Genomic DNA, 18,675 nt, shown 5'->3' with positions numbered 1-18,675 from the left:
TTGGCCCTTTTATGACTTGTGGCCTTCAACTCCCAGAATTCCTTAGCCAGGCATGCTGGCTGAGGAATTCTGGGAGTTGAAGGCCACGAGTTATAAAAGGGCCAACTTTGAAGACCCCTGGTCCAGGCTAACATGTACTTTTCATTTCTCCCTGTGGAACAAGAACACTCATTCTCTGCTACAAATACTTCCTGACTCATTCTTCATACCTATATGATCTTGATGAAAGAGCCAGTGTGGTATAGCCAGTATGGTTACGGCACCTGGGTAGAAACTAGGAGATGTGAGTCCTAATTCCACTTTAGGCATGAATCCAGCTGGGGGACTTTGAGCCAATCATTCTCTCTTAGCCCTAGGAAGCACTTCTCAAATCCTGCAAAGAAAACTTCAGAGTCTAGTCCAGGCAGTTGCTAAGGGTCAACATTAATTTTAAGGCACAATCAACAAACAAATAAACAATGACCCTGGTGACATTGTTACATTTGAGGCATATTAATGTATTTTACCCTCGAGGTTGGGCGGTAGCACTTTTTTTATATACTGTAAAGCCTCTGAAATCAATGAGATTTAAATTATTAATTTAAATCCCAGTGATTCTATTGGGTCTAGTTTAACTTTGACATACATCTGTGTCTATTCCCAAACAATTAGATCAGTATGCTACCAAGATCTCTATTCCAGAAGAATAAATCGAAGGACTTTTAATATTACAAGTTGCCTTCCCAACAGCTAACAAATGGAAAATGCCATCTGATTAGTGACTACTGCACACATACAAAAAGCATTGTAAAGTGTTCTGACCAAGATGTGTTCATATTAGGCCAACCCAATGAAATAAAATAAGTAAAATGAGGTAGAGTTAGCTCATTATCACCTCCATCATTTTTAAAATATCATCATGGTTTATCAAGCGTAACCTGAACCATAGTTCAACATATTATAAGACTGCACATTTTCACCATTAAAAGAAATCTGAAGTCTGATTAAAGGAAAGTGTCAGAGCATGCACAGTCTTATTGCACTAGGAGATAACTCAGGAGTAAACACAGTAAACAGTGGTCTACATTAAATGGTGGTTTATCTTACACTATCTACAATATCATACACCAGGAACAATATACATACACGTGCTAATACAGCAGTCTCCAACACACAGCAATCACAGCAGGAAACAGAAGAGAGAGTACATCTGTGGAGCCTTCCCTTTTATACAAAGCTCTTAAAGGGATACAGACCCAGATGGCTCTTAAAGGGACATAGACCCTGCTAAGTCATTCCCATCATTACATCATACATCTTAATCAGCTGGTTAGTTTCTAAATCAGGGGTGTCAAACTGCCAGCCCATGGGCTGGTTTCATCATACCGAAGCCATGCCCACCCCATTGCCAGCAATGCAAAAAGAGTCATGACACGTTGCAACAAGTCACGTGATGTTGCGAGTTTGACACCCATGTTCTAAATCATTACCTTGACAGAAAGTGAGGGAAATGTGCAGAGGAAAAGCTAGTCCATCACCCTGGCAATATGAAAAGTAGGCTTTAAAAGTTTTATTCAATAGTTTTCAGAGGAAACCAACCAAATCTCCTAAGGAAGAGTGGAATTTTATTGCTAAGAAATGTGGAGTTTCCCTTCCAATGAAAATTTTCAAGAAATTCTCAAAACATTTGGATTAAGGAATAATTTTGCAGGATCCAATCTGGGTCAGTCACCGGGACCAGAAATTTTGTCTTCTGAGCTTTCGAACTCACGCCGGAGCCCATGTTCAGGGAACTTCTCTCTAGCCAAAAGACAAGACAGTGACTGACCCAGACTGGATTCTGCAACATTACCTTGATATTTGCCTTCATTCATAGGGAATAATTTGTCCATTTCAGTCATCAGTATATTAAACAGATTGAACTTGTGAATTATAAAATCTTAGTATTCTCCTTTGACTCAAATAGTCTTTAATCACCTCTTTTGGATGGACTTAGTACAAAACTGTAAAATCTATCTCCATGCCTACCTCCTTTTTAAACCTTGTTAATCTGGTGCCCTTTGAATCACAACACCCCAAACCTCAATCAGAAACCCTGGAATTCAAGGCAGCAGTCAAAATCCGTCTTCCTGACATCTGCCCCACCCTGATGCCTGCAGAAAAGAAAAGTTCTGTACACCAGACCATCGATCTGAACTGCCTTTCCGCCTTTGCTCTGCCCTGATGAGTTATCCTCATCAGCATTCGGATGTTGATTTATAGGGTTCTTTGCTGAGCTAAGGCGAGGAACACCTCACTAAGAGCCTCAGTGTCTCTCCCCGGCCTGTGAGCAGCAGCAGCAGCGATAAGGACAGAGGCTTCAGCCATCTCAAAGAGACAGATTCACAAAGAGCTCCTCTGATCACTTCTGGCATCTGGTCTCCCCCTCATTAGCACATTAAAGCTGCTCTGTCCATTCTCCAGAGTTCTCTATGAAGTCATTTATGTGCCTGCTCTTTCGAAGCCTCCCCGGTTCAAGAGGCACTAACTAACCCCTTTCCCTGAAGCTGGATCTGGGTAAGGGGAAGAAAATTCCTCCACATACCAGAGGTACCCAGTAAGCATACCTCTTCGGAATATCACACTAAGCAGTACACCTTCACGGGAATTGTCCCGCCAAAAGGCATATTGCAAGAGAGCTCCTGTCCTTCCCCAGATTCCCTTCCACAAATCATTAGGTGTATTTAGAAGGCAGCATTTTATTGGCGCTCTATCACTATTTTGATACTGAACTATGCGTAAACATCTCTTATTTTCCAAAGACACTGAGTTAGATGGTAACGGGGTGTAAAATAAAATACAGGATAGACAGAACTTCACTGCATTGTACCAAGGGCCGAAGAACATTTAAGTGCTGAGCATGAGTCTGACAGTCAGAAGTATCTGCAAGGGAGGTCAAGTGGGGGTGGAGTGGGGGGGAAGGATAATGAAAGCCGAGCCTATCCATCATGATGCAACTCTGCTCCTTTTGTACATGTGCTTGCATTGCAGTGGCACAATGCTGTTTCATTATGTTGACAAAAAGATCGGAAACTGAAGGTGCCTCTGATGATAATATCCTTCCACTTGAAAGCCTCATTAACACCATTTACATATTGTTCTTTTGCCTTTTCTCTCCACTTTAGGAAGTCACCTCACTTCATCTCTAGCACATATGGAAAAAGATTCCCCTCCACTCCCATCTCCCAATTCAATGTTCCATATTGAATTGTGACAAAAGCTGGGCACAATCCCACAATGACTCTCTGGAAGCCCGCTAGCAACCTTTGTGATTTAAATGTGCGTGCACTGCCTTGTGAGACTTTCTTTCTCTTCCTTTTTTCCAGACCAAATGGCACAGAAGGGCTTTTTAAAAAATCCTGTAGCCACCAGTTATAATTGCATAAATGACTTCAGGCCATTGTCACATATTTTTCAAAACTCAAGAGAATTTAGCCTTTTTTTGCTTCCAGGTCGATCTGCAACAACAACAACAAAAAAAATCTCTCCTGATTTATATAGTTTTCCATGCTGGGAGGGCAGAGTACATTTCTTTTAAGAGGAAAAAAAATGAAGAAAAATCTTTGATTAGATTGAAGCTTCAGATAATCCAAAAAATGATAATCTGGGACCTTGTACATATTACTAGACAACAACTTCTATCACTAGTCTTTTTGACTGGGGCTTTTGGAAACATCAGACATCACCTAATGAATAATTGTTGTTTCCTTCAGCCCAAACTCCTGTGTCCTGAAGCCCTCCAATTAAATACCTACAGGGAATGTGAAAATGTACATGTCTCCTGATATTATTATAGGGCTACATTGCACAAGAACCATCCAGCAAACAATCCTAACAGCTGTTCGCATGAAGTTTGGATGTGACTACAATCCCAGGGGGAAAAAATGGAGAAGGAAATTGCTCTGTAGAAACAAACACTGTACAATATTTACATAAGGGACTGAGCTTGTCGATCAGAAGGTTGGCAGTTTGGCGGGTCAAATCCCGAGTGCCGCGTAACAGAGTGGGTGCCTGTTGCTCGTCCCAGCTTCTGCTAACCTAGCAGTTCAAAAGCATGTAAAAAATGCAAGTAGAAAAATAGGGACCACTACGGTGGGAAGGTAACAGCGTTCCGTGCGCCTTTGGCGTCTAGTCATGCCAGCCACATGACCACAGAGACGTCCCTGGACAAGCGCTGGCTCTTCAGCTTTGAAACGGAGATGAGCACCGGCCCCAAGAGTTGGAAACGACTAGCACGCATGTGCAGGGGAACCTTTACCTTTTTACTAATATTTACATGACAACCACCATCACCATACTTCAAAAAGTTTGCTTGAGAGTGCAGTCCTATTTTCAATGCAAAACGGATGGCAGCTTCTATCGCTGTCATTAATGCTGAATAGTTGTTCCTACTCTTTTGCCATGTAAGAAATTAGGGTGATTTCCAAACTATGTTTTCCTCACTTGTGGCTTTCCCTTTGCTTTTCGCACGGTCCCATTTTTTATAAGTTGCTGGGTTTTTAGCTTCTTTTAAAATGCCAATCATTTAATCAGCATTGTGTATATAATGAATTAATATCCTGATACACCTCATCTGATGTGGACCGATGGGCAATGATAAAGTTGATGCTTTATTGCTCTCTCTCATCACTACCCTGTTGGAAGGAAGAGCCTTGGGTCCTTATATGTGGCTGAACTATAATACCCAGCGTCTTAGACCACTGGCAGCGATGACTGGGATCACTGGAGATTCTGATTTAGTGACATCTCGAAGAGCACAGATTGTGCAGCTCGGCTCTGGTGAAATTTACAGATATGACTACTATGCAGTGTACAACCAGAAGAGGAAGAGCAATATTTGAAGAAATAAAGGAAAGGAATAGAACAATTTCTCAAACTGGTCAGCTCCAGATTTGTGAGATCACAATTTCTGGTATCTTAAGGTAATTTCCTCAGAAAGAGAAAATGTCCATTTCAAATTGCAAGCTTGCCCCCCACCCTCAGTAGGGTGTGAAAAAAGAAACAGAGTTTTAACTGAGGAAACAAACCTTGCCATGAGCTATACATCAGACAGATGGAAAGGAGACAACACAGGAGTTCTCAGGCTTTGTGGTGCTATGACTCCCTAAAACAATAAATGAATTTGTGTGGCCTTTCCCGCCCATTAATAAAATTGTCAGACTGCTCTGATAAGATCCAGCTAGCATGTAAAAATGCAAGTAGAAAAATAGGGACCACTACAGTGGGAAGGTAACAGCGTTTCGTGCGCCTTTGGCGTCTAGTCATGCTGGCCACATGACCACGGAGACGTCCTCGGACAAGCGCTGGCTCTTCGGCTTTGAAACGGAGATGAGCACCGGCCCCTAGAGTTGGAAACGACTAGCACGCATGTGCGGGGGAACCTTTACCTTTACCTTTTATATATGTGCAAGCAAGGTTTGTGCAGACAGAGCTAGATAACTCTAAGAATTCTCTCTCAACCCATTTTTTCAGTGACCTTTGACTCAGAGCAGCGTCTGTTGCAGTTGGGGTCTAGGCCAACTCGCCACGGCCATCTCACCCCCGCCATCCTGCCATGGCCAAGCCGGCACAGCCATCTCGTTGTGGCCATTTTGTCATGGGACAATTTGCTGCAGGACAGTTGTCAACGCAATATAAATGTTATCCGCCACAGTTTCTTTGACATTGTTTCCATTTTTGTCAATAGAAATAATAGCAAAATGTTAACTGTGGAGGATAACATATATCACATTGAGTTATCCTGCAGTGTTGTCCTGCAGCAAGATGGCCGCGGCGGGTTGTCCACAGCAAAATGGCTGTGGAGAGTTGTCCCATTCTGTGTTACAGCACCCTCAACCCAGTCTTGAGTGCCCTTGAAGATCAAAATAGAGCCCCCATGCCCCAGCAGCTCAGCAAAGACCACTCAAGTTCAGGAAGAGGAGGATTCAATGTCATCCCAGCTTTCAGCAATCATAATCATGGCCCAAAAATTGAGAATCTATGGATTATCATATGGAATCTTTTCTACAATGTCTTTTCTAGACATTGCTCTTTTCACAAAGTAGCATGTTAGTAAAAGGTTGGTAACTGGTGATCCTTATTCATTTAAGTCCAGCAGATGCTAATAGGAATGAGGGGGAAAAAATTCTGAGAAAGAAGAAATCAATATATTCGAGGGCAGGGTGGGAGATGTCATTTCCAGATGTGTACAGTTTCATGTAAACAGCGATAAGTACAGTAGAAATGGAACATGTACACATTCACACAGAGGAATATATAGCATTTATTCAGCTAAAGTTCTATATATTGATTGAAAAGCCCCAAACAATCATAATTTAAAGACTGTTTCTTTCATCATGCAAACACATAAAAATCGGGATTCTGACGTGTGTCAGATTTTTGCTTTTTTGGGCTATGAACCATTAGACCGGTTCTCTCCCAAAACCAGCATTTACTTCCAATTTTTTGCACAAATACCCCAGAGTAAACAGTGGGTTTGCTTAATGACTATAGCATTGCTTTACTGTATGACTGCAGTGTTCATTTTATGACCACTGCAAAAGAGGTTGTAAAATTGGATTAGTCACATGGGTGACCTGCTTTACCACTGTCACATCTCACAACCATTACTGGCAGGCTTCATGACAGTCAAAAGTCATGGACTACCTGTGTTACAAATGCACTTGCACTCATGTTTTTAAGAGAAATAAGATTCTGCTGTTTAAGATACACTACTAAAGATGTTTGCATTCTCCTGAAGTCTTATCTGCTACATTTTTGTAAATTCTATACTACAAGAAAAGAAAGGAAGATGAAAACGATCTACCTATATCTAAATTAAGCCTGCTCAATTTATTTCCTCAAGATTATCAGAGTTCCCTTTAACTACCTACTGTGATTGTCAAGTTTATGGCAGCCATCAATGAGCTTCCCTATGTAACTAACAAATCACAACCTGTTCACTGCATGCAAATCTGGAATAACCCTGTAAGAGGTTTAAGGACAGAAAGAAATAGAAAATCCAATTAAAACCATTTTAAAGGGAAATTTGGCAGTATTAAGGAAAGAGTTAAGTTGCACTATTAAAATTAAGTGATATTAAAAGTACTTAACCAAGCCACTTTCAGTGCAGGTGCAGAACACCCCAAATTTAATAAATAATAAATTTAATAAATAAGTAAAATAAACAGACAGACAACAACAAAACTAACCTTACTTCCCAAACCAAACCAAATGCCTCTCCACTTTCTAAATTAAGAAAGGTTGCTCACACTAGGAATGGGGAAAGTGTCACGAAAGTTATAAATGAAAGGATGTGTGGGTGACTTTCAATTTCTACGACTGAAAACTGGGCTAAACATAGTCTCATGAGTGGACTTCCGGTGGCGACGCGACGTCGAAAGACAGCCGTTTTCGGGCTGCCCGCTCCGCAGCTGTGTTTTTCCATTGTAAACAGTGCCGATCAGCTGTTTAGATGGATTTGAAGCCCCCTCCTCGGGAGAAGAGGAGGGGGTGAGGCCCCAGGTAGGGGTTGAGCTCTCCGGGGCCGCCTGAGCTGAGAGCTTGGGCGGCTGAAGGATTGAGCCCCCCCGAAGCCTGGGTTGCTCCGAGCTGCGCAGCGCCTCTGCTCTGGGATTCTTGGAGCAGAGCCAGGCGTTAGCAACCACCCCTGCCAAAAGGAAATACTTTTGATTATCAAGATGCAGGCAGAGCGGTACAGGAGGTCAAGGTGAAGTGGACTCTTTATTTTTACTCTCTAGCTCAATGGATTTTATAGCTTTAAAGTGAAAGTGCGTAATAAGTGAAAGTGGGGGAAGATGGCGGCTAAAACTTCTAAAGCTCTTCGGAATGCGGGGTCTTCCCTGGTGCAAGAGACCTCACTGCAAGCTTTGCTTCCTCCTGCATCTCCCTCGGTATTGACGCTTAAGGATTTACAAGACGCTCTTGGAAAGCATGCACAACTGATGTCTGATATGATGGATGAAAAGTTGAAAAAGCTGGAGGAGAAATTGGAGGAGAAAATGGAGAAATTGGAGAAGAAGATGGAAGAGAAGCTGAGAGCAATGAGGGTGGACATCTTGTCTAAGGTTGAATCCGTAGCTGAATGTGTGCTACAGCTGGATATAAAAGTGGAGGATCTCAGTCAAAAGAACTCTATATTAGAAGCAAAGGTATTAGAAAATGAAAATATAAGGGATAAAATGGACGAAGAATTGAGCCTTGTTCAGTATAATCAGATGCAGTATGCTATTAGAATTAGGGGTTTAAAGGAGAATGGTAAAGAAGATTTAAAGCAGCTGATTTCTGAGGCTCTGGAAGGGGTACTGGGCCAGTCAGCATCTGAAATTGAGGGAAATATGGACAAAGTTTTTCGTGTAAATTCATGGACTGCAAGACAGAGGAAGTTACCCAGAGATGTGGTGGTCTATTTTACAAAGAGAGTAATTAGAGATGAAGTCATTCAAGCTGCTTATGATACTAATTTGGTAGTGGCTGAGCAAGAAGTTTTGGTTTTAAAAGAGATCCCTCCGAAGATCCTAAGGAGAAGGAAAGATTTTGCATTTCTAGTACAGGAACTTAAGAAACATGATATTAAGTTCAGATGGGAGATTCCAGTTGGGTTGGTGGCGACGCACGAAGGTAAAAGACATCGTTTGGTTACTGTGGCTCAGGCACGTGATTTTTATAGTAATGTGTTAAAAGCAACCCCCCTATCATTTTTGGAAGCTGCAAAAGGATACGGTGTGGGAAAGTTTCAAGATGTTGCAGATAGACAGACAGAGGACAATGGTGTTGGAGGGGATCAAGCCACAGTCTCATCGGTTGCTGCAGGAGGCCAGAAGATGACGCGTGCCACCCTAAGAAGAGCGAGACGAGAGCAAGAGCAAGACCAGCAGAAAGTTATGGAATCTTCAAAGTGTGCTTACAGTGAAGATGTAGGAGGAGAGCGGTCTAAAGAAGTTTTGGGGGTCATGACAGAGGTGCTCCAAAAGTTTTGGGGCGTTAAGATTGCTGATTAAATTTTTAGATTAGAATGTCAATGGAGTAAAATTATTATAGAGGAGAAAGAAAGTTTTTTTTTCTCTTTTTTAATATTTTACACAATTTAAGATTGATGTTATGTGCTTGCTAGAAAAGTATATTAGGGTTATGGACTTAAACTATGTGTTGAACTAAGAGTGGGTATGTAAGCTCCTAATTAACAACAAGTTGTCTTAGAGATTGCCTAATTTTTTTTTTTATATACTCTTTTTATTTGAACTTTTATTTGAACTTAAGGATGATTTGGAACTGTGAGACATTTGGCGTGATATATGCAAGAACTATTTTTGATTATAGTTTAGTTTGGTCGGAGATTATTAAGATTAACAGAGATAAGCGCTTTTGGTGCGTAACTGAGAATTTGTTTGGAAATTAGAGAAAGGTGGGAGAATGCAAATAGCAGGTGAAAGTTTTTTTTCTTTTCCTTTTTTTTTGAAATTAATATGAATAAGGACTGGGATTAAGAAAATTTATTTTGAGTAAAGATCTTTTTCTGTTTTCCTCTTTTTCTTTTCTACTTTATTTGTAATATTAATATTGTTTGTACTCATTTTATATGAGCTAGAGAGAGATAGAATTTATAGTTTATTGTTGATAACATAGGGGTGTTTATGTTTGTTTTTTGATTTTATGCCCTGTATTTAGCTCTGGGAAGTCGGGGGGGGGGGAGGAGGGAGTGGGGGAGAGGGATAGGGGTGGGGGAGGGGGGATTAAAGTCAAAATGTATTGTAAAACTTTTTAAATAAAAAAAAACATAGTCTCATGAGCCCATTTTCTCCAATTCTATATTCAGCTTCCTATGTATTTTGCAGCTGACTCTAGTTAGAGCCCAAAATATGGTCATCCCTATATTTATATACTTAGTTGTCACCACCAGATATCTCTTGAAAAAGTTCTTATTTTGCTTGGAGTCCAAATCTTAGACCATGATGTGCAATAATTTATACACCTCTGAATTTTATTAATCTTGCACAGAACAATCATAGTTCAAACACAGTTTTTGATGAGAGAGAAAGAGAAGGGAAAGCAATGTGATATAAAAGAGGCTTCAAATTCATACTTTTCCCAGTGCTCTAATGGGAGATGAAATTAAAGAGCTCTTTGTTCCCTCTTCACACAAAGTCACATCAGAAGATCATTCTTTTATTTTGCCCAATAAAGCTCAAGTGTTCAAGGTTAGGAGCATTTGTTCTGCAGGACTTGAAAAGGCAAACCCATCTGATGCTCCAGTTTCTTTTAATTAACAGAAGAAATGCCATACAGATGGCTGTCTGCCTTACTAACTGATTGAGTTTGCTAACTGGGATACTGTAGGGTTACAAATTTAGTTCCTTTTTTAAAAAAAACAATAAATAAATTGTAATTAAAATTATTGTTTGCAAAATACTGTGTTTACGTTTTTAAATAACAGGTGTAGAAATATGGATATCATATTTCTGGCAAGCACCCTAAATATCTATGTTTGGTCATATTGGGATCCTAAAATGATTTCAATGGAGAGTCACTCCAGGTCATCAAATCACTTCTGTTGGCTTTGTACAATTCAGTCTAAATTAAAATAAATCTTTCTCTATAATTTCAGTAATTCCATATAACTCTAGACATATTTTCTGACTTAGAAATAATTAGCATTAGTAAGACTGCTGTGGCAATTAATTTGTGAAGAACCAGCAACTACCATGAAAAAACAATGTCGTGAAGCATCCATGATTTGCTTCAAAATTCTCGTTTTCATTTTAATTCTATTTTTTTTCTTGCTGGCTTTTTTTCCTCACAGGTACAAGGTCTACTTTTTTGGATCAACAGTACATTGACCCATCAGTTGCAAGAGAAATTGATCAACTGACTGGTCACCTGAGCCTGATGCTGTGAATTGGAAAAAAAGTTATTTTTTTAAAAAAAATCTTATTTTAATTGTAATAATAATCCTAACTCTAATCATAGTGAGTAAGGCTGTCTTGTTCCCATGGCTTCTCCAAACACATTCAATGGAAGAGACTTAATGAGACTCAGCTAATTTAATTTGCAGCTTTTATTTTTAGCTTTTTGGTATAAATTATTACTAAGTTTTATTTTCTCAAAGAAAACTATACTCTGGAATACCTTATACCCTGATTGATGGATCCTTGACCTCACCAACATTTCAGAGGTCTTAGAAGATTCAGAAGGACATGGGTGCGTTTGTATGTCTGTATGTACTGTATATAAAGTTAGCGTAGGGTTCAGGGCATTGAAGGGAAGCGTTCGATTAAAGTAATTTTAATTATGGTTTTAAATGATGGATTTTTTAAAAAAGAAAACATAGTGCTAAATTTAGATGTCAAGAATCAGTATCTGCAATTCAGCCAAATTGGTATCCTGAGTTTTAAACATTCAGAATTTTAGGGATAAAACTGGATTTCTCTGGATACCTCCTCACAAGCCATAAGGCAGAGGTCTCCCAACTTGGCATCTTTAAGAATTATGGAATTCGACTCTCAGAATTCCTCAGCCATTCAAATTCTGAAAATTTGAAATCCACAAGCCTTAAAGTTACTAGTTTGGAGATCCCTGCTGTGAGGTTTTGCTTAGCAAAGTTGAGGTGGAAGGTATAAACTAGATTTAAATAGTCAACTGGTACAGAACAAGTTCACTTTAATTAGCAGGGCTCAGTACTATTCTTCCTATTTTTGCTTCTGGAATGTTGACATATATTGGAAAGCTGATTGCTAGGAATTGAGAACATCTAGCAACACATATATTGCAATCGAGAATTCTGGAAAAATTTGATATTAGAAATATCTTTTTTTTTTATTTTTAATTCCATTTATATCCCGCCTTTCTCCGAAGACTCAGGGCGGCTTACAAGCTTAGCAGTATATCTATTTGTTGAGGTACAGTCTGCATTTTATAAAGTGCTGAAAACTGGAAAACAAAATAAGATTTGAAAGGATGAATAATATCAGTTATGTTCAGCTTAGTGACTCTTCAGCACCCTATTAAACAGTTTTGGAGAAAATCTATGTATGTATGTATGTATTTAATATCCCACCTTATTTTTTTTATAAATAAGTCAAGGCCACAAACATATCCAATGCCTCCCTCCTACTATTTTCCCCACAACAACAATTCTGTGAAGTCAGTTGGGTTGAGAGAAAGTGAATGGCCCAAAGTCATCCAGTGGTTTTCCTAGCTGGTGTCTTAACCATGTACTGTATCATTTTTAGGATAAAGAATTCAAAGCCATTTTTAATTTTGGAAAAAAAATATGCTTCCTAAAAAAATTGGTATTATTTATCTCTTATCTTATTGGCTTTCCACACTGTTACTTGTAGCAAAGCAGAGTAGACTGACACTTAACGTTTTTAATCCAGTTATTAGACTGCTACCTGACCCCTTCTAATAGTATTGCTAGGCTCAAATCTGCCTCTCTCTAATGCCTTCCAGAAGTGTAAGACTTCCTCTCCCATAACTCAACACATCTGGAGGCCATCGGTTTGAGATAGCTGTTTAGTCTGAGTAGCTAGGAGACAGCACATGGAAATATTACAAGTGGAATCTGGTGCAGAATTTTATGGGGTGCAGTTTTCCTGTTCGCTGTTCAGATTGGTCATGCTCTCTTCCATTGTATCCTATACTCTTTCAATCTGCAGCATCTAGATAGTATTCAATAGACAGGGAACCCTCTTTATCCTTACCTTTTCTTTTTTAGATCTATCCCTTCACAGAATAACGTGCAAATTGACAAACTAGTACCATGAAGTCATTAGATTTATTTATTTTTCTCATTTCTGTACCACCTTTCTCCCTCAAGAGGGACTGTGGGAGGTGTACAATAAAATGTTAAATAGAAAACAGTACATATAAAAGTTAAAAAATTTAAGAGGAGGCAAGAGATTAAGATTAGTTAAAAGTCAAAGGGAGGGCTTTGGGGGCTTTAACCAGCCCCACAACTGTGTGCTCCCTGCAGAAAATTCTGTGGTGTTGTTGTTAGTTGCGAAGTCATGTCCGACCCATTGCGACCCCATGGACAATGTTCCTCCAGGCCTTCCTGTCCTCTACCATCTTCTGGAGTCCATTTAGGCTCACGCCTACTGCTTCAGGGACTCCATCCAGCCACCTCATTCTCTGTCGTCCCCTTCTTCTCTTGCCCTCAATCTTTCCCAGCATGAGGCTCTTCTTCAGTGAGTCCTTTCTTCTCATTAGGTGGCCAAAGTATTTAAGTTTTAACTTCAGGATCTGGCTTTCTAAAGAGCAGTCAGGGTTGATCTCCTCTAGGACTGACTAGCCTTGCAGTCCAAGGGACTCACAGTAGTCTTCTCCAGCACCATAGTTCAAAGGCTTCAATTCTTTGCGCTCAGACTTTCTTATGTAGGGCAGGGCAATGGCAGATAAGGCTCTCTTTCTAATTCCCACCAGTTGGAATTCTTTAGCCTGACTGGGTGGGACAGGCTGATGGAATGGAATGAAGAAGGTTTCATAGATAGCCTGGCCCAATATCATGTAGGGCTTTACACTGTAGGTCACAACCATTGCAATCACCTGCTTTACAGCTGTGACAACCAACGACCATAACTGCCCAGCTCATTTAGTCCAGTAAAAAGTCTAGGTTGGCATTTATTTTAGTTAAAGGATCTATCAATTACTATAACCGTTAAGCAATAAAAAGGAAATTTATTCCAGGCAAAAGAAAGAATACTAGAGTGGTATTTGAAGCAAGGGCAAGAAAGAATGAATATATTAATTCCCTTTAAAGCTCTCTGGAGCCAGAACCTTGAATAAAATTTTCAGTCAGATGTATATTCAATCAATAATGACTGTGTTAGTTTAAGATTTTATTTGCTTCCAGCAGTCTCTATCTATAACCAATAGGGCTCTCTCTCTCTCTCTCTCTCTCTCTCTCTCTCTCTCTCTCTCTCTCTCTCTCTCTCTCTCTCTCTCTCTCTCTCTCTCTCTCTCTCTCTATATATATATATATATATATATATATATATATATATATATATGTGTGTGTGTGTGTGTGTGTGTGTGTATAAATATATATATATACATACACACACATACACACACACACAGTTTCTTTATATCTTCCTAAAACTTCATAGCATAAATGCCTACATAATATCAGTACAAATTTGAGGAAATGCTTGGGAAATTAAATTGCACTTCTTTATTCAGTCATTTTCAAACTAGGAGTGAGGCTTAATTAAGACTCTACACTGAGATATCTCTTCACTCAACAATAAGATTTCAAATATCAATTTTAAAAAAACTTTTAAGAGTTATTATTCCTATATTATTTTAAAATGTTGCATTCACAGGCATTCCTCAATCACAAGGTAGGTAACATGATGACTGTATATTTTTAAATTTATTCATCACATTTCTATAGCACCCATCTCGCTTAAATGGCTCTGGGCCATTTAATTAAATTAAAACATGTCACAAAATATAAAAGCATAAACAAGAATAAAGTTAAAAGACAGAATTAAAAGATAGGTCAATGGTACTAAAAGTTAAAATGCTAAAAAGGGTAGAGAGAACATCTTTGTGACACCAACTAATTACATTTCCCATCATTTGCTTTCTAATTCTCTAACTGTAATAGGTTGCAGTAGTCCAAGACATCTAAATGGCAGCATGTACCTATTCATACAATATTCCTACCCTCTTATCCTCCACTCTTATTTACCATAACTATTGTTAGCCATGACATCTAAATAATGCGACTTACAATTATCTCTAGCAATACCTCATTGGAATTGAAGGTGTATTTCAGAGTTTGAGTTTTAATTTTGCTCTGGAGATAAGCAGTGGTTAATACTAACTTTACGGCTGGTCACCATGAGAGTGAAATGACTGCTAATGTAATGGATCAGCCCATGTGAGGAACAGAAAGTAATCCATAAGCTAGCCATATGTCCATCAGCAAAAACTATTATTTGACTATGATAGATGGATTGCATCAGAATATCTCCATTCACACAGAGTTAAGCAGCATGCCTTTAAGTCAGAATGAATTATCTTCTATACAGAGTTCAGTTCATATTACCTTTTCAGAAATCATACAAAAACTGATGTTCATAAAGATTTCTTGTTAGTAGTAAAACTCAGAGGCACTCTAATTTTGGAATGCAGTGTGTACAATAACACTTTTCTTTAGATATGAAAAGAGTACAGCTACTACCAGTATGTGGCTGATGTGCCCTGCACACTGAATTGAAAGCCAGGTAAACAAACATAATTCTTTGTACATGCTATCTCCAAACGCTTGATGACATAGCTCATTCAACAGGCTAACTTAGGCAGGGGTCTTCACACTTGGCCATTTTATGACTTGTGGACTTCAACTCCCAGAATTCCTCAGCCAGCATGCCTGGCTGAGGAATTCTGGGAGTTGAAGTCCACAAGTCATAAAAGGGCCCTGTTTGAAGACCCCTGAGCTAAGGCAACAACTTGGTCAAGGCAACATGCAGAATCACACTCAACCTCCAATCCAAACCCTTTATAGGTTTGCCTAACAGTTTTTTTCAACCCTAGTCAGCATTTGTGGAACTGAACCCTGATAGTGCTCCAAAGGAATGGACTACAACAGCACCATCTCACACAACTGGCCTTACTGATTAGGGCTGGCATCTCCCAGTATGTCACTAAATATAAATGCTGCAGAAACAGAATCCTACATTCCTAAACAGCAAAATGTCCACAGATTCAACAAGACTAAATAAGCTACTTCATAGCAGTCTTAGCACAAAGCACATCTGCCTTCTACAGAATAGCACTGCACATATTGGTAGACTGAAGTTTTAAAACCTGGTGCTTTTCTCCCATCCTTTTCAGTTAAAAGACTTTGAGCCATTGTTTTTCCCAGCCTTAAAGTCAGAAACATGTGTTCACATAAAATCCTGTCTGGTCTGACAATCAATGACTCCCAGATCATCAGTTTTAGCCCTTACCAACTGGGATTTAGGAGAATCAGCGTCCAACAACAGCTGTAGGGTCACAAGTTGCCCATTTCTGACACAACAAAAGGTATTCACTTTCCCATCAAATAGGGATACAAGGCCCATATGCTCATCTTTCATGGAATTATAGCAACCTAAAGCCAACTGCACAGTTTTGTCCTACTGCCATATGGAAATTATAAGAAAACTAAACTGTACATCTTATTGGTTAAATAATGAATAAATTACTCAATACTGCTCCCAAGTGTTTCAGCCCATCCACTTTGACATACTCAGCTCAGTCCCCCCCCCTCCGCAAAAAAAAAAAGTTAGGTGCAGCTCATGGCCATCAAAAGGTTGCCTCTCTCAATCTAGCATCAATGAATTCACAAGAAAGTCTGCCTGTCACATATCTCATTAAGGAGATTATGGAAAATAATCTGTTCATTTTTCATCAGACATAGAACAAATAAACTGAGGATTTACCATTTGAAAGAGATTACAGTTTTAAAATCAATTGATCTTGAAACAGAGATTCTTTTGTAAATTTATGCAATTCCTTTCCTATATTTTCCCCTTATTATAGGCTGCCTGCCAAGGCAATCATAGCTTTGCCTCACCAACATGTTCTCTCGCTTTGTATGTTATAAATTCAGATCATTCCGACAATGAAAATTTTCCTCTATCAAGAACAGGCAGACTTGAACTAATCCGAGTCCTATGAAAGAGTTGAGAAGCAAAAAGCTTCATTTGTTTGGAATACTAAAAATAACCACAAGGTAGACCATTGCAAATAAAATTAATCAACTTGGAGGGGTTTCCAAATCCTCCCCTCTTCAATAAGTTCCTTGGAGATTTTCCCACTGATACTTGAAATGGCACTGCACAATCATTTCTCACTGCTGATGATTTTCACAGGGGAAAAAAAAAAGGAAATGAAGCTATATCATTCCAGAACCACAGCATAAGCTGCAGGAAAGATTCCTGGTACTGTACAAAGGGCTGTTTTAAAAGATCTTTTTTCTTAAGAGATTAAGATTCCTGACCAACTCACAAATGCTATATATTTCCCCAACCAAATGGGCTGTTTTCTAACTGCCAGGATCAGAAGACACTTCAGTTGTAAATAAAGAAACTTTGCCTTCATCCCTATACAAGGAAAGGAACTCCACAAGAGTTAGCCTTTCCAGTTTGGCATTCCTGCCCTGCTCCAGGATATCTGGATCAACAGGGTCAAGTTTCCCCTGCTCTTTGCCAGATGCACACAAAAAAAAAGCAGTGACCAAAGCTAGTTTTTTCCCCAAAAACATCTACCACAATGAAAAAAAATGCTTGGAGCCCTTCCATTCTGTAAGCTGAGCTTGAGGAGGACAGAAAGAAGGAAATGGCAAGATATTGGTCTTGTTGCCATCCCTCCCGTCTTTTCTTCTGGTGAGGATGTGTTTGTTGTGGGTTGTGATCAGTATTTTAGTGCTGCTTCCAAAAAAATCAGGCTTCCATTTTGCCCCTTTCCCAGCCACTAGCTAGTCCCACGAGATTCTCAGAAGACTCTCTCCTTACAAGCTACCCTCCATCATGACAGATGCTCTTTAATCAAAGCCATTGTATTGAAGAAAATGGATGACCCTTTCTGACACGCCATCCCTGCTCACAGAAACTCTAAACAAAAGCACCCAGGCTGAGACTTCTTCGGTGGGAACTCCACTAGATGTAGTGGTGCCCAGAGGACCTTTTCTACTGGGACTTGCATTCGAGACTGGGCTAGGATTTATTGTGTTGCGATCCGTTTCCATTCAGGCCAGGGCCGACCCAGCTACTCGGAACATGTGCAGAGTACCCTTCTCTCACAATGCTCGATTCTGCCCCACCCACCTAATGTAGGAAGCCGCGGGGAGCCCGAACCAGCGTTTTCACCGATTATTAAAACACACACACACAGACACAGACACACAGAGACACACACAAGGATTCTGGATCTGCCCCCCTTCTGCCGCTCTTGCTTCCCTTCCAAGTAAGGCGACCCTGCGGAGAGGGCCATTCTGGCCGGGATGTGTGCGGTGCTTTCCAAGCCAGCTCACCTGTTAAACACTTTACGGATCTTCTGGCGCACACTGAAGGAAGGCGGGGCGGAGATGCAGCTCCGGCCGCTGCCGCCGCCGCCGCCGCCGCCGCCGCTGCCCTCGGGAGGCAGATTCTCAATGGTCGCCACGACATGGTTGGGCTGCTGCTGTTGCTGATCCGGAGAGATCATCGCGCTGGGGCTGGCGATCAGAAGAGAGCAGCAGGGCGCATCGTGCGCCGCCCGGCCGCCGAGGCGAGAATCCCGCGGAGGATCCAGAGAAAGCGCCCGCGGGGGCGGCTGCGGGGGCTCGCGCGCTTCTCTTTGGGGCTCCAGCTCCAGCCGCTGCCGCACGCCTCAGGGCTGCTCGGCCATGGAGTGAAGGGTGGTGGGTTTTCGTTTTTTTGTAAAGGGGGGGGTGTCCTTCAATTGCAGCAGCAAGTGTCCGCCAACGAGGGGTGCGGCGAGCAACCGGAGAGATGGCAGCCGCGGGAACCCTCTGCCTCGATGGGGCCGCCTGGCTCTTCTTTTGTCTCTCCACAGCCCAGCCCAGCCCAGCCCAGCCCAGCCGGCGTCTCGCTCTTTCTCGGCGAGGCGCGATCAGGTGCAGCGCTTGCTCGGCGCTGGCTGCACAGCCCGGACGAGGGAGCCGCC

The 18,675-nt window shown here is 40.7% G+C and overlaps 1 protein-coding gene across 1 annotated transcript in view; it reads right to left on the bottom strand.

Moving 5' to 3' along the window:
* The window catches only part of SLC35F1 (solute carrier family 35 member F1), a gene marked incomplete at its 5' end in the record, with an annotated part of 233,707 nt that extends 215,494 nt beyond the window's left edge, over positions 1 to 18,213 (bottom strand). Inside the window, one exon of the mRNA XM_081335377.1 lies at positions 18,041 to 18,213. Coding sequence (XP_081191503.1) covers positions 18,041 to 18,213 — 173 coding nt within the window. The remainder of the gene's footprint in view (positions 1 to 18,040) is intronic.
* Positions 18,214 to 18,675: the final 462 nt, after the last annotated feature.

The sequence above is a fragment of the Vipera berus genome, assembly GCF_964194415.1.
Source record: "Vipera berus genome assembly, chromosome: 1".
In the NCBI taxonomy this organism is placed as follows: Eukaryota; Metazoa; Chordata; class Lepidosauria; order Squamata; family Viperidae; genus Vipera; species Vipera berus.
The sequence above is the reverse complement of the archived record's forward strand: the minus strand, read 5'-3'. Positions and strand labels throughout refer to the sequence as shown.